This window comes from Neomonachus schauinslandi, chromosome 6 (assembly GCF_002201575.2).
Source record: "Neomonachus schauinslandi chromosome 6, ASM220157v2, whole genome shotgun sequence".
In the NCBI taxonomy this organism is placed as follows: domain Eukaryota; kingdom Metazoa; phylum Chordata; class Mammalia; order Carnivora; family Phocidae; genus Neomonachus; species Neomonachus schauinslandi.
In genome coordinates this window covers 97189850-97204880 of record NC_058408.1, presented here as the reverse complement: position 1 = coordinate 97204880, position 15031 = coordinate 97189850, and the positions used below count along the sequence as shown (strand labels likewise).

The following is a 15031-nucleotide window of genomic DNA, read 5'->3' as shown; positions in this document are numbered from 1 at the left end:
TTGAGTGTTTTACTTCTTTATTCATAATTAAGATTTATGGTGATGTTTTGATGTAAATAAATGATGTCATACTTGTAAGTCCTTTTTCTTGATTTTTTTTGGGGAGGACAATGTGTTATATCTTGTTCTCTTTGTTTGCTTGTTTTGTATATTCCTACAATATAATTTCATTAAAAACATATACACAAAATATATACAGATAGCAAAAGATTAGTATAATGAACTTCCACATACTGTTCACCAGCTTCATGAGTTACTAACTCATAGTACTTAAAGGTAAGTACTTTAAATAATATCATTAAAGTTGTATAGATTCTTAGAGGCTATCTCGGGCTAACCTCCCACCCCAAAATGCAGTCTAGTAATCCAGATAGAATGTGAATTTCTCTAACCATAGGGATTTAAACTTTTTTGATGCAGTTGGTTTCTTTACTAACAGCTGCATTTCTACATTGAGCTAAAGTGTGCTTCAGAAGAAACCCTGATTGATTCAGTTTAACAGCTCTTCAACAGGCTTTCAGTTTATTGAAAACAGAAATTATAGTTTTATTAATTAGTAAGCTAAAAAAAGGTTCATTTCAAATGACATCTTAAAAAAAAACATGTAGTAGTAGAGTAGTAACTGATAGATGTTACACATCTTAAGTAGACTAAGGAAACAATTTCACTTTCTTTGCTGGTTTGTCAGTGGCTAAATAGGACCAGTATTTTGAATTATTTTCTGGTTTAAAACTTGAATATATTTTAACCACATATGGGGTTTTTATATCTTTGATGTTAAAATGGCAGTCCATAAACTAAAACCTGTTCGTTATGGTTACATTGCCTTTCAATTCCCTCCTCAGCATATCTAGTAGATGCTTTATTTATGAGATCTGTAAAGAATTTGCTTTTCTATCAGAAATTGCCAATTCAGATTATTTCATTAATTTCAGAATCACTCCATAGTAGTATATGTCAATTATGATTTCATTATTAAATAATTTGGCCCAGGATATTTAAATTACTCCCTTTTCAGCTGGACTCTTCTGTTACTGGTAATGGCTTTGAATGAAGAGCACTTTCTGAGAGAAACTTTATAAACCTTTAACTTCTTCCCCAAAATGTTCAAGTCACTTAATATTTTGAGTCACTTATACCCTAGGATGCATATCTGTATTTACCACAATGAGAATTTTATATGGCACATACTTGTTAAATTTTTCAGAGTAACTAGTGTTTTACTTAGTCTGTATTTTATCATTTTCTTAAGCTTTTTTTTTTTGTACAAGATGAAGACTGTTTTATTCTCATTGGTAGTTCAAAACTAGAATGTAATGTCTCTCTTCTTGGTTTCTGTAGAGCAGGTTGTTGCCCTGGATGCCCAAAATATCGTAGCTGTTTCATGTGGAGAAGCTCATACATTAGCACTAAATGACAAGGGCCAGGTGTATGCGTGGGGTCTCGATTCTGATGGACAGCTTGGCCTGCTAGGATCAGAGGAATGTATCAGAGTACCCAGGTAACAAAGGTGACCAAAAAGAGGTCTTTAACAATTTTTTATAATAAATTTGTTTTCTAAATTATTCTGCTTGCTGTGGGCAAGTAAGAGTTGACATCTAATTATTTCTCCCTTTTAAGTTCTTAAGGACGTTTACTACGTAGGTTCTTGCCTTTAATTTGGGCTGAGTGCTATTTTTTATGTACTACATATTTTCCTCTAAATTATTTATGTTTGTAAAGAAAAGGGATGGGGAATATGTACTTTACTATAACTATTTTCTTACTAAAAATTTTAAGTGGTTTAGGCTAATTTAAACTACTAGTTCTATCTTGAGTACCCCAGCTATTGAAATATTTATTAAACATTGGTTGGTTGCATGTTTCTCTATCTTGTGTTTTATTGTTTTTATTGAATATAGAAGTCCCTCATGCTTAGTGTAAAAAGAATTCAGTCACTTTCCACTTTTTTACAAAGCTGTGGCCACGACTTAATTTATGTTACTAATTCATCATAGAATTATTTCAAAATTAAAAAATAAATGCCTTGTTAATGTTGTGTAGTCTTAGAGATTTACATAGGGCATAGCCATTGTTTTAATATTAAAAATTTTAAGAGCGTGAACATATTTAGGTAAAAATTACAGATTTAAAGAAAAGTATCCAATTTGTTTTAAATACATAAATAATACAGTAACTCACACTTTTTTAAAAAATTATACAAATTCTTGCTTCCTTAAACTCTTGTTCTTCCTTCCTAGTAATAGTTATAGGGACAAAAGAAAACTCTTCAGAGAAACAAAGGTATTAAACTACTTTTAGATATAAATCTAGGTAGCATTATTTTTACACACATTTAGATATTTTGTTTTTAACTTATTGATTAATGTTTGTTTTGGTTTAAGAAATAGGATGTAACTTACTAGGATAAGAAAATGGAACACAGGAACTAATAATATATTTCAGAACAGAAACTTACTGTTAGAAATGAGTTTTATTTAACTAGGAAAGATAGCTAGTTCCTTTAGTAAGCCTATGACCTTTCCTCGTGTATGTTTATTGAGAACTTAAAAGTATTTGCTTTGTTTTAATTTATGAAAAGTTTTTTTTTTTTTTTGGTCTTTGGTTTAACGTTTTATATCTGTTCTAGTAAAAACTGTCAGTTGAGACTTTTGGATACATCATAATCACATGTTTCCTTGATTGATCTTGTAACTAAATTCCACAGAACTCCCCAAATCCCCTTAATTTCTTTTGTTAACAACAATTAAATAACAAACACAACTCCCATTATGCTTTTTATATCTCTTAATGATGGTGCTCTTGGGAGAAAACTTTTTTCCTTAAGCTAAGTAAATTGAATTTTTTAGTCATTTCAATTTTGATTTATATCAGGAAATGGTAATTTGCAACCAAATAGCTATTGGTTAGATAATAATACAAAGCATTCATAGAAACTTAGTGACCTTATTTGTCATATCTTCTACTGCTTTTATTTCCTCCCACAAATAATTGTCGGAGAATGGGATTTTTAATTTAAGATTCTTAAAATTTTGTGTTTTTATGATTGAAAAGGGACTTACATGTGAGATTTTCTAAATCACCATCTCAAAACCATGATTTATGTCAAAGCTTTTTAATTTCTTTTACATTTACTCCACTGGTTTCTTAAAATCATACTTAGATTTTTGTTGCTCTTCACTTCTGGTATAGGGGATTTCAGTCAGTAATTCATAGATACTTAGTAAATGGAGAGAAAGGTAATTATGAGAGAATTTTATTATATGGCAGTTTATTTGGACAGTGCCCTATAATAAATTATGTATTTGCGACTTTACTATTTCATGAACCTGGATGGGGACCTGAAAGAGATCTTATTTGAGTCATTTGGTTTAAACTTGTATGTTTTTGAATTTGCTAAATATGTGTATTAACTTTTAAGCTCTGTGTTAAGGCATTTCTCCTGTTCAACCTACTCAGTTTTCAATGGACTGATCTAATTTGTTAAAACATATATGTAGTTTTTACTGATATTTTCATGTGTTAAAGGGCAATTTAGGGGCGCCTGGGTGGCTCAGTTGGTTAAGCGACTGCCTTCGGCTCAGGTCATGATCCTGGAGTCCCAGGATCGAGTCCCGCATCGGGCTCCTTGCTCAGCGAGGAGTCTGCTTCTCCCTCTGACCCTCCCCCCCTCATGCTCTCTCTCTCTCTCAAATAAATAAAAAATTAAAAAAAAAAAATAAAGGGCAATTTAGTATTTCAGTATATTTTGTTTGGGGCAAATCATGCTCAGAGACTGAGTTTGTCTTTGCCTGCCATCTATTTAACACAGGTTTACTAAAGGAATTTCACAAGCCAGTAGCATATGGGATAAATAACATACTCCAGACCGGTGATAGATAAATCATACTATTGTTTCAAGCAAGAGGAGATGATAGTAATAAACATCAAATTTAGTTGAGGTATATCTTTATATGACTTGATACTAGGGAGAGATGGCTTAGCCAACGGAGAGCTGATTTCCTCCTGCCAGCACAAAAGTAAAAGTCCCCTGTTGTAGAGCATGTTGCTAAGGAAGGATACACCTAGCAAGTGTTGATGGGCGAGAGGATCTTTTCCCTACAACTGCTGCTTGGTTTTTACCACTGAAGGTTAAAAAGTCTCTTTTATTGTGGCTGGCACTAATTGCCGTGTCTTTGGAGAGCTATTTAGATCAGCTAAGACCTAAGAGTCTGGGATAGTCCTCACAAACTCTCAGTATTTTTGGTCTAAATGTCCTCTAGCTAAAGTTTTTCTTCATGTGTTTTTATTGGTAAGCCCCCAGTGGAGCCCCACAGCAGCTGAGCCACTGAATCATCCAGAACAGATGAGATTAATGACATCCTGACACAGCTTACTTCATCTTTATATCTAAACAGCTTTACTCTTAAGAACAGTTTCATTTTGTCATAAACAAGTATGTTTGAAATCATATCAAATCAATATATGACAAAGAAATATATTTTTATGGAACACTGCCAGTGATTTTTTTTTCTTTTTTAATTGTGGTACCAAACCATTTTTAGATGCAAGACTTTTTATATATGCTTAAAGATGTCAGCCAGCTTTGTAAATTTTGCATTCATTTTGAATAAAACGTGTAGAAGACAGGAGGAAGCTCAACTATATGTAAATAGATTTTTAAAAAATTAGTGTTTATAATTTTTTTGTAAGAATGGTCAGAAAAGTGAAGATTCACGTTAGGCTGTACTTTCTTGAAAACAAAATCCATTTTTATGCCAGTAGATAAGAGTATTTAAATTAAGCAGCCCTTTAAAATGAAAGAAGAATGTAAAATTAATAATAGGTGATAGTTGAAACGGTTACTACTTTGATAATCTTTTCCTATTTCTTTCTTTTTTTTTTTAAAGATTTTATTTATTTATTTCACAGAGAGATAGCGACAGCAGGAACACAAGCAGGGGGAGTGGGAGAGGGAGAAGCAGGCTTCCTGCCGAGCAGGGAGCCTGATGTGGGGCTTGATCCCAGGACCCTGGGATCATGACCTGAGCCGAAGGCAGATGCTTAACGACTGAGCCACCCAGGCGCCCAGTCTTTTCCTATTTCTAATTTTGTTTTGAAATCACTACTTCTTGGGGAAAGATTATTCAGTACTAACGCTAGTCTCTGTAGACCTGCATTTCTTTCTTTCTTTTTTTTTTTCTTTCAAAACTTTATTTAAATTCAAGTTCACATATAGTGTAGTATTAGTTTCAGGGGTAGAATTTAGTGATTCATCAGCTGCATATAATACCCAGTGCTCATTACATCAAGTGCCCTCCTTAATGCCCATCACCCAGTTACCCCAGCCCCCCACCAAACTCCCCTCCACCAACCCTCAGCTTATTCCCTATATTTAATGGTCTCCTATGGTTTGCCTGTAGACCTGCATTTCTGCCTAGTTATTTCTTTTTATGTAGGATATATGTTACACCTTTATAAAAATAAAAAAGTTAAGCCTAATTTTACTGTCTTTTATTTAGTTTGATATAAGTGGAAATACATACTTTTCCATGCAAACTTTAGAAAACCAGTTGTTGGCAATAAAATTGTAGGGTTTTTTTTTTTTTTTAAATTCTGTGTCTTGGACCTATGCAATAAAAACTATGAAAGGGTGGTATAACATGATCCTTGTGAGAACAACTATTTCTGGATTATAGAAACTAATTAAATATGTTTGACTTGTCAGCTTGGTCAAAAGTAAAATTTATTTTCTTGACCTCCCTCAATTTTGAACATATAATACAATTTTAGATTAAAAAGAATAAGTATTTCTTAATGGTAGAGACTAGATTGTTAGCATAAATTTTTCAAAAGTGAAAGAAGAGTTGGTGCTAAGACTTTTCAACTCACTAAGGAAGTTTTGGCTTCACTGGGAAATAGAAAATTGTTAATTATGTTTTATTGGTAAAATATATTTTTAAAACCACTTCATTGAGGTATAATTGACATACAAAATAATGTAAACACCTTGTTGAGTTTGAATTTGACAAAATATTTAATGTTTTCTGAAATTTTTAATTATGTAATGTAAACTTTTTACTAGTCTTTGTCAACAGTGTTGGAATTTTACCTTCACAAACAACTCGAAGTGCCTGGTTTCTGTCTCTAATGCCCCTGTACATTAAATTGTAAAGTATAACAGTACAATAGCACCCATATCCAGTAATTAATATATTTTGGCAGACTTCCCAACAGAGGGGAGTACAAATCTTATTTCCAAGTTTATTAAGAGTTTTCTTACAAATTTCAGACATCTTTCAAAATACAGTACAGAAATGATTCAGTTCTTCACAGTGAATCATTTAGTGATGTCATAGCCATGTAAAATGTTTGACATGGGGCGCCTGGGTGGCTCAGTCGTTAAGTGTCTGCCTTCAGCTCAGGTCATAATCCCAGGGTCCTGGGATTGAGCCCTGCATCAGGTTCCCTGCTCTGCGGGAAGCCTGCTTCTCCCTCTCCCACTCCCCCTGCTTATGTTCCCTCTCTCGCTGTGTCTCTGTCAAATAAATAAATAAAATCTTTAATAAAAAATAAATAAATAAAGTAAAATGTTTGACATACTCTAAACTTTAGGGAGTTATTTCAAATTTATAAGCAGTTAGAAAATATTGACCTTAGATGTCTGAATTCTGATTTTTTTCTCTTCATAGTTCTGATTAAATAGGAATCTTCATGTAGTGTGTATGTATAAGTATGTATTTTTATTTACAAAGTTTATTCTGGCTTATTTTACTTCGTAACTGTATTTGAATCATTTTAAAAAATTGAAAACAAATATCTACATTAGCTTTTTTACTTAAAGAGAATTACTTTTGATAAATTAAAAAATTCTGTTTCATTAAGAATTTTATAATTTGTTATCCCTTTAGGAAAAATGAAAACATGGGGAACTAATATGGTAACTTATTACCATTCACTATTTTTCTTTTTTTATTCCTGAAATCTAAAAAAAAAAAAAAAAGGAAAGAAGAAAAACATATCCTCAGCTTCCCAAACCTTCAGTATATTAATTTACATGGAGATGAAGGGAGATTTTTTTTAAACAGTAATGCCACAGGAGTATAGTTCCTTGTCGCTGTAGCAAACATGGCTAAAGAAATGAGTATTTATGTTATATTCCAAGCCTTATGATAATTTTGGAAATGTGGAAGTCACCCGAGTATAAATTGCTATGCAAATTTAGAAGTTTTAGGGACAGATTTTATGAATAGTTTAATATTAAAGCCTCAAAGACTTTATAAACTCCATCTTTAAACAATTTATTCATTACATATTTTTGGCAGGCACTGTGGTAAGGGCTGGGGAGCCTATGAGTGTTAAGACATACTCTGCGTCTATAGAGCTTATTGTTTAGCAGAGTACACTAGTAATAATTAAATGAATAAGTACACTAGTAATTAATAGTGATAAATGCTGTGAAGGAAAAAACATAAAGTGCTATGAGAGTGTAGTATTTGAAATGTTTTATTTGGACTTGATACCTGGAACAAGTTTTTTTAAAAATAGTTAATATAGTTAAAAAATAGTTAATAGAGTTCACTGGTCAGTGTATCATGTGCCTAATATGCATAAACAGTAACGGTAAATGTTTAGTAACTTCAGCACAGTTATACATATCCATGTATTTTTTTATTTCTGTTTTTGCATTGCTAGAGTTTGATTTTGCTAATTGCAGAAAAAATGGCATTTTGCTACATTTGAAAATATGAAGGTGCACTGGATCCTGCTAACTTGTTGGATTCTGCTAAATTATAGCAGTGCAACTCTCAGGTTTTGTAGTTAAGAACATAAATCCACTAAATAAAAATATTTTTAATAGAACAGTATGGAATTAGAGTAACTCTCCTTTCTCCTACTCAAAATTTGATTTGCTGAAGCTGCCTCCCGAAAATCATGGGTATCGACACTCTGGTCAGAACTTGCTCCGGACTCTCATATGGCAGAATCAGGTCAGGTGGCAGTATCAGGTAAAGGGAAATAAGAAACATATGTTTCCTCCCCCCTTTTTACCTTGAAAACATTCATTCAGGAAAAACAGAATGACCAGGAGAAGGGGTACTACATAAGAAACACCTGGGATGATTGATGCACAAAGTTAACTTGATTTTTGTAATGTTTTAAAAATTAGCCTTCAGAATTATATTGCAATTAAGGAAAAATCAGAAAGGGGGGGAAGAAACTATAAAAATATAAGGAAAAAAATGCAAGATGGCAGAAATATGACTGAATATATCAGTGATCATAATACATATGAATTGATTAAAGTTTTCTAATAAAGAATTAAGTTTAATATCACTGATTTAGATGTAAAGGAAAAGGATAGCTCAAAAGGAATAGGTTTCATAATTTGTGAATTGGTAGCACCACATGATAAGAATCCCTGTTGGTTCTTAAGGAACCTGATAGAGAACATGTATTAAACTAGGCCAAACACCAATTTTAGACAAATTAGATCATGTACATTTGTTTTACAAATATATTGCCAGGTTTCACACTTTGAGCTAAAGATTTCTATTGATAAAAGAAAATATCTTAATTATAAAAGCACTGTGAGGAATACTTGAGGTGTGAGCATAGTTTGCTTAAATTCTTTTTTCAAAGTCCTTTCTCATTGCACCTCTTAGCTTTTTTCACATTTGATTTTGTTTTCTGATGTTAGCATAAATAGTTGGGTAAAATGACTTATATAAAAAATAGCATGAACTGCTAGGTCAGTAGGAAACTACTTGCACATAACAGGTAGTCAGTAAGTGGCATTAATAAATAGTATGCAGGATCCATTTATTAAATGGAATTAACTGATTTTGATTTCTTTTATTTTCTAGAAATATTAAAAGTTTGTCAGATATCCAGATAGTACAGGTTGCTTGCGGTTACTATCATTCACTTGCACTTTCTAAAGGTAAGCATTATTTTTATTTTCTTGCCCCTTTTCAATTTTATTACTGGATACTTGAATTGAGCAGAAAGTCCTCCAACATTGTTCTTGAAATTCAAGATTGTCCTGGTTCTTTTTGATCCTTCTCATATCCATATACATTTTAGAATTAGCTTGTCAGTCTTCACAGAGACAGACTACTGGGATTTTGATTGGGATTACATTGTTTCTATAAATCAATTTTAGGGAAATCTTTATAATATTGATTCTTTAAATTCTTGAACATATTATATCCCTCTATTTTAATCTTTTAATTTTTCTCAATGTTTTGTGTGGATAGGTCTTATACATCTTTTATTAGATTTTCCCCGAGATATCAAATGATATTTTTTATTATTGAATCATTTTTAAGTTGTTATTGCTAGTATATAGACATGGAATTGATTTTTGTGTCTAATTGTTCTATAGTCTGCTAAATGCCATGCCTTCATAGAGGGTGGGAAGGTTATAACTTGACCAGTCTCCTTTGATCTCAGACTTTTTATGAATAAAAACAGTGAAGGCTAAGCATCCTATTAGGCTTGTTTGCTTTTGTTACTTATTCATTTAACTTCTTCATCTGCCAGCTAAGGATTGTAGCATGGGTTACTATGTTGGTTTTTACCATTTAAAAAATAAGCTCCAGTGGCTTCATTATTAGTATTATTTAATTCATTAAATGTCCAGACCTACTGTGAATACAGCACTAGGGTATAGCTGTGGGGAAATACAGGTAAGATAATAGAATTATTTTTAGGGATTATACCATCTAGTGGAGGGGGCAAATAATACAAATAACTAGTTTGAGACAGAAAAATACTGTTTTGATCAAGGTCAAAGTAAAGTGCTATGGAAATGAAAAAGGTGTAATTAGTTCAAATCAATAAAATTAACAATAAAGAAGGAATTGGCATTTGATGCAAGTCTTAAAAGACGAATAAAATACATTCAGAATTAGAGAAATGTTGAGAAGTAGCTAGGGGAAGTGTTGAGGTTTGGCTAAGATGATAGTACTAGTAAAGGCATAGAATGAGGAAAGTGTTTTGTGTATTTGAATATTAGCATGTAGTTTTATGTGGATATTGTGAGCATGGGAGACATAACTGATCCTTCAGCTGAGGTAATATGTTACAAAGGCCTTAAATACCTTATTAAGGCATTTGAATTTCTGTAGGCAGTGGGGAAGCTGGCATCCCTGTATTCTTTGTTGTTACTTTGTCAGCTCTTCTTTTGATATTTTGGTAGGTAGATCCAAGATTAATTTAAACCCAAATGTTTTACTGATGAGGAGGGTAGTTGTCTGTCTTGACTTAAAGGGATTCTTTTGCCTAGTTTGGCTTCATGCTTTAGCAGTATTTTACTCATTTAATGATTTTTTTTTTTTTTTTTGATCCCTCAGTATGAACTAGGCACATTGGAGTGTACAGTATATAGTGGTAAGGAGTATGCTGCTAGCCCTTATGTTACAGTCATATACAAATAACAGTATAGTTACATACTATGAAAAAGCACTGTAAAGAAAAAAGTTTAGGATATTAAGAGCATATAACAGGGGGACTGATTGTAATCTGGGTGACCAGGGAAAGCTTCCTGCTGGGAGAGAGTAGAAGTGAACTAGACAAAGATGAGGGGAAGGTCTACACAGAGGGAACTGCAAGTGTGTGAGAAATGGGCATTGGAGAATGTAAAGGAAGACAAGTATCACTAGAGTATAGTGAGGGAAGAACCAGGTATGAAATGAGCTCGGAAACATAGGTAGATTATAAAGAACATTACAGGCCTTGTTAAAAGTGCTTATCCCAGTGTCATTGGGAAGGCTCTGATAACTTTTTCAGTTAGCCACATTTATCAGATTTACATTTTAATAATATCTCTCTGTATATATACAGATGTCTGCTAGTATGTCCATAAAATATTTCTGGAAGTACATACCAGTAATTGGTAAGAGTGGTTGTCTCTTGGGAGAGGACCCAAGGTCTAATTTTAGAGAGAAACTTACTTTTAAATGTTTACTATTTTATAGTATGAATTTTAAAAACAGTTGTTAGTGTGTCAGTTATTAGTGCCATTTATTTAATAAAATAAAAAGATGTCTAAAATTGCAAAATAGGGTGACAGTTGGGGGAGCAAAAGTGACCAGCAGAGATGGTGAGGAATGGATCTATTTGCCATATTTTTCTTTAGAAGGAAAACTGTATATTACGTGGTGATATATGATAGATTGATACCAGTCTGTGTATAAGGTAAGAGATGAGAGGAGAGTTCAGCATGACTCTCTGTGTTTATGGCTTGTGCTACTGAATCAGTTATAATATCATTTATTGAGATGGAGAACACTGAGAATAGGTCCAGATACGGGAGGTAGGGTGGGGGTCATAAATTGTTTGGAACACACTGAGCTGGAGGTGCCTTTGTAATATCCAAGTGTAGATGTCAGATAAACAATTAGATACATGGGTATATTACTCATAAGAGAGGTCTGGTCTAGTGATAAAATTTTGAATGTGATCAGTATACAATAACTGAAGCCTTGAGCCTGGTTGAGTGCCTCTTGGGATAAATCACAGAATAAAAGTGAGACTTGAGAACTATTAAAAAGGAATGGTCTTATCTTAAGAAACATAAGGAAATGAGATTACCCTCAGTTATGTGACTTACCCATTCATTAGTAAAGTGGGTCAAACTTAAAGTGTACTAATACAGAATGTTCTTCTAGGTGGTATTATGTTTCCATATAAGAAATAAACTTAATAAAGGAGAGTATGTATTTCCATTTGATGAGAGGGAGAATGTCTCAAAGTAACTGATGATCTTCAGATGAAATTTTTGTGTGTGTGAGGAAAATAGTTAATTTTATAATTTCTGTTTTACAGCAAGTGAAGTCTTCTGTTGGGGACAAAATAAATACGGCCAGTTGGGTTTAGGCATCGACTGTAAAAAGCAAGCTTCACCACAGCTGATTAAGTCTTTGCTTGGAATCCCTTTCATGCAAGTTGCAGCAGGAGGAGCTCATAGTTTTGTACTCACCCTTTCTGGAGCTATTTTTGGATGGGGACGCAACAAATTTGGTCAACTAGGTCTTAATGATGAAAATGGTAGGTTCTCATTTATAATAAATGTACTTAAAAAGAAATGATCTTTTGAGATGGATCAGTGATTCTTAATGTCAGAAAGAAATGTACACAGGTCTTCCCTGATGTGGAGAAGGGGATGAGAGGTTTATTTAAAAATTCCATCAGATAATATTTTTAAGGGATGGTGGGAATGCCAAAAAATACCGTTTTATCACCATATAAACTCTAGAAAGTATATCTGGAAAAATCTTTATTGTTAGATGTTCATTAAAAGAAAGTTGTGAAAAACATTACTTCAATTGGTAATCACATTATTGGCCACCATTGGTGGAAAGAAGTTGTAAAATTATTCTGGAAAGTAACATGAAGTGTTAGTCTATTTGAGTTTTTCAAGGAAATATTAAAATAATCTGAGTCATTAAATCTTTATTTTGAAGCTTCACTTTTAACATCGATTCTAGAGTCTTGAAAATAATTTGAATTTTAAAATTTATAATTACTTGAAACAAGTCAGGATCTTGGAACTGATTTTTCATAACTACATTAATTCAGATGCCAATACCTGAAATACAAAAACTAATTTCATAAAATTCAACATAATTGTCATGACTTAAGTGGACGAAAGTGAGTTGTTGGTCTAGTAACAACTGGTAATGATAAGCAAAAAATACTCAGAATTTTAAAATATTTTGTTCTGCATAAGAAAAATGTCAGATTAGGACATATTTCTTTTCTGCTACAAAATAGCAGAAAGTATAATTTTCAAGTACTTAAATAGAATCCTGTGAGCTTAATTATCATGATGTGAATATAAAGAATGATATTAGAAGCAAATAGCTTTGAAATTCCTTGATTTCTAGTTAAGGGCAGATTGGTGTTAGGGCAGTTTAACACTGAAATTACTCTTTAAAACCCTCTATCACAGCAGCATGAATAGAAAGACCTGGGAACCCAATTAAGTAGGCTTGTGCTACAAAATCATTGGATCAAGTTAAAATTATTTATCACTGTCTGCTGAGCTTGGGAAGCTGTAGAGGAAACACATTTTAGAAGAGTTTTAACTTAAAAAATACCGTTAACGTCTCTTGTTGGAATTTTCAGATAGGTATGTTCCTAATTTACTAAAGTCACTAAGAACTCAGAAAATAGTTTATATTTGTTGTGGAGAAGATCATACTGCTGCACTAACCAAGGTATCGTACTCCTATAAAACTTCTTTATTTTTACTCATGGTAGTTATTTATAATTAGTGAATGTTTTCATGATATTTACATTAGAACTCGAGTGTTACTGATGTCTAAAATGTAATTTATCTTGAAGACAAGAACTAGATTATTACTTGTCAAAAACAATTTACCTTAATTTTCAACGTTGTTTTATGTTATGAAATGTGAATTATGATCTACTATTAAATGTGATAATATGTATTGTTGAATTTCTCAGCTTTATGTGAAATACCGTTTAATATTTTGAATGAAAAATTTCTTTTTAGTTTGTCAGACTTGCCATCCTCTGTGTATCAATCCTGTTTATATTGCATAACTGCCTAATTTTAATTTAACTCCCACTTGGCTTATAAATACTGTATAACAAGTAATAGAGGAGAATGAATCTGTCTGTTAACCATAGGCTAAGTATTATGCAAACAGTATAATGAGCTTTCATCACAATCTTGTTAATGGTTTTAACTCTGTCCTGTAACTTTCTTGGGTATGTGCCATTTTGTTATCAGGACTTTGTAGTTCTCTAGTGATTAGAAGTAAAATGAAAATAAACACATTAAACTAACCTTAACCAGGAATATTATTTTAGTCATGTTAACATAAAGGAACTGGCACGTTTTTTTATTAGCTGAATTAGAAATTAATGTTTTTGCTTCTTTATCTTTCTTCATTCTGCATAATAGATAATATTAGCAAGAAAAAATTAACTTCTAATCAGACTTCTATATACACAAAATTCTACACACTCCCACATTGGGAATTTTTTTGATAAGAATTATTCTTAGTCATTATCAAGTATAATATACTCAGAGTACTTTTAAAAATATGACTAATTATAAAAGTTGATTTTTAAAAACTTATTTGCCTTTTAGTAAGGAAGTTTTATCTGTTAATCTTACCATATTTTATTGATTTTTATTATTCAAATTACAAATGTAATCACTACAGTTTTAGTAACTCATGTTGGCAAGTTATAAATCTAGTCATTCTCTTCTGTCATGGGGGGTTGGAAGAAATAAGGCTATGCTGAAATAATACTAAAAAATATTTTGTATATTATCCCTTAGGACTAGCTTTGTGGTAAAAAGACTCACAATGTTATTGCTTATCAAATTCAGCCCTTCAAATAACCACTTATCTCATTTTCCCAGGATATGTAGCTATTTCTATCTGTTGTTTTTTTTTTTAATTTTAATATTCTGTATTCCTCTCAAGATAGTAGCTGGTGGTACTTGTTCACTGGAATTTTTGGTGTGTATTATTTTTAACAAAATCAGATAGTTTTAAATATCCCAACAGGAAAATATTTTATTTTCCCTTGATTTAAGTTAGAATACAGTTCCATATCCATATATCTTTTGTTTTTCTGGAAGAGCTTTTTGCAAATAAATTAGAATTGCTTTATGAAGCAGTTTACTTTTGCAAAACCTACCTTAGCAATTTAAAAACAGACTTTAAAAAACAGAATAAATGTAAAGACATGTATGTTAATGGGTGTGAACACTCTCATAAAGATGTCAGATTTTTTCAAGTTCATTTACAAATTCATTACGCAAATCACATATACATACATCTTTTGACTTAGCAATCCTACTTTTAAGAATCTGTCCTAAAGATAGGAAATTATATATGCACAAAGCCATTTATTGTGGCATTATTTTAATAGCAAAAGAATGGAAGAATGCAGATGTCCTTCAGTAGCAGCCTAGTTAAATAAACTATGGTAACCACACAGGACTTGTAAAACAGGTACTTACAAGTCATGTTTATGTGACTTGTAAAATAGAGTGAAGCAG

At 32.1% G+C, this 15031-nt stretch overlaps 1 protein-coding gene across 2 annotated transcripts in view; it reads left to right on the top strand.

Moving 5' to 3' along the window:
• HERC4 (HECT and RLD domain containing E3 ubiquitin protein ligase 4) overlaps positions 1 to 15031 on the top strand; it is a 132957-nt gene that overhangs the window by 26783 nt on the left and 91143 nt on the right. For both annotated transcript variants that reach the window (XM_044916044.1, XR_006540225.1), the window contains exons 3-6: positions 1342 to 1501; positions 8847 to 8923; positions 11812 to 12033; positions 13114 to 13205. In XM_044916044.1, coding sequence (XP_044771979.1) covers positions 1342 to 1501; positions 8847 to 8923; positions 11812 to 12033; positions 13114 to 13205 — 551 coding nt within the window. The remainder of the gene's footprint in view (positions 1 to 1341; positions 1502 to 8846; positions 8924 to 11811; positions 12034 to 13113; positions 13206 to 15031) is intronic.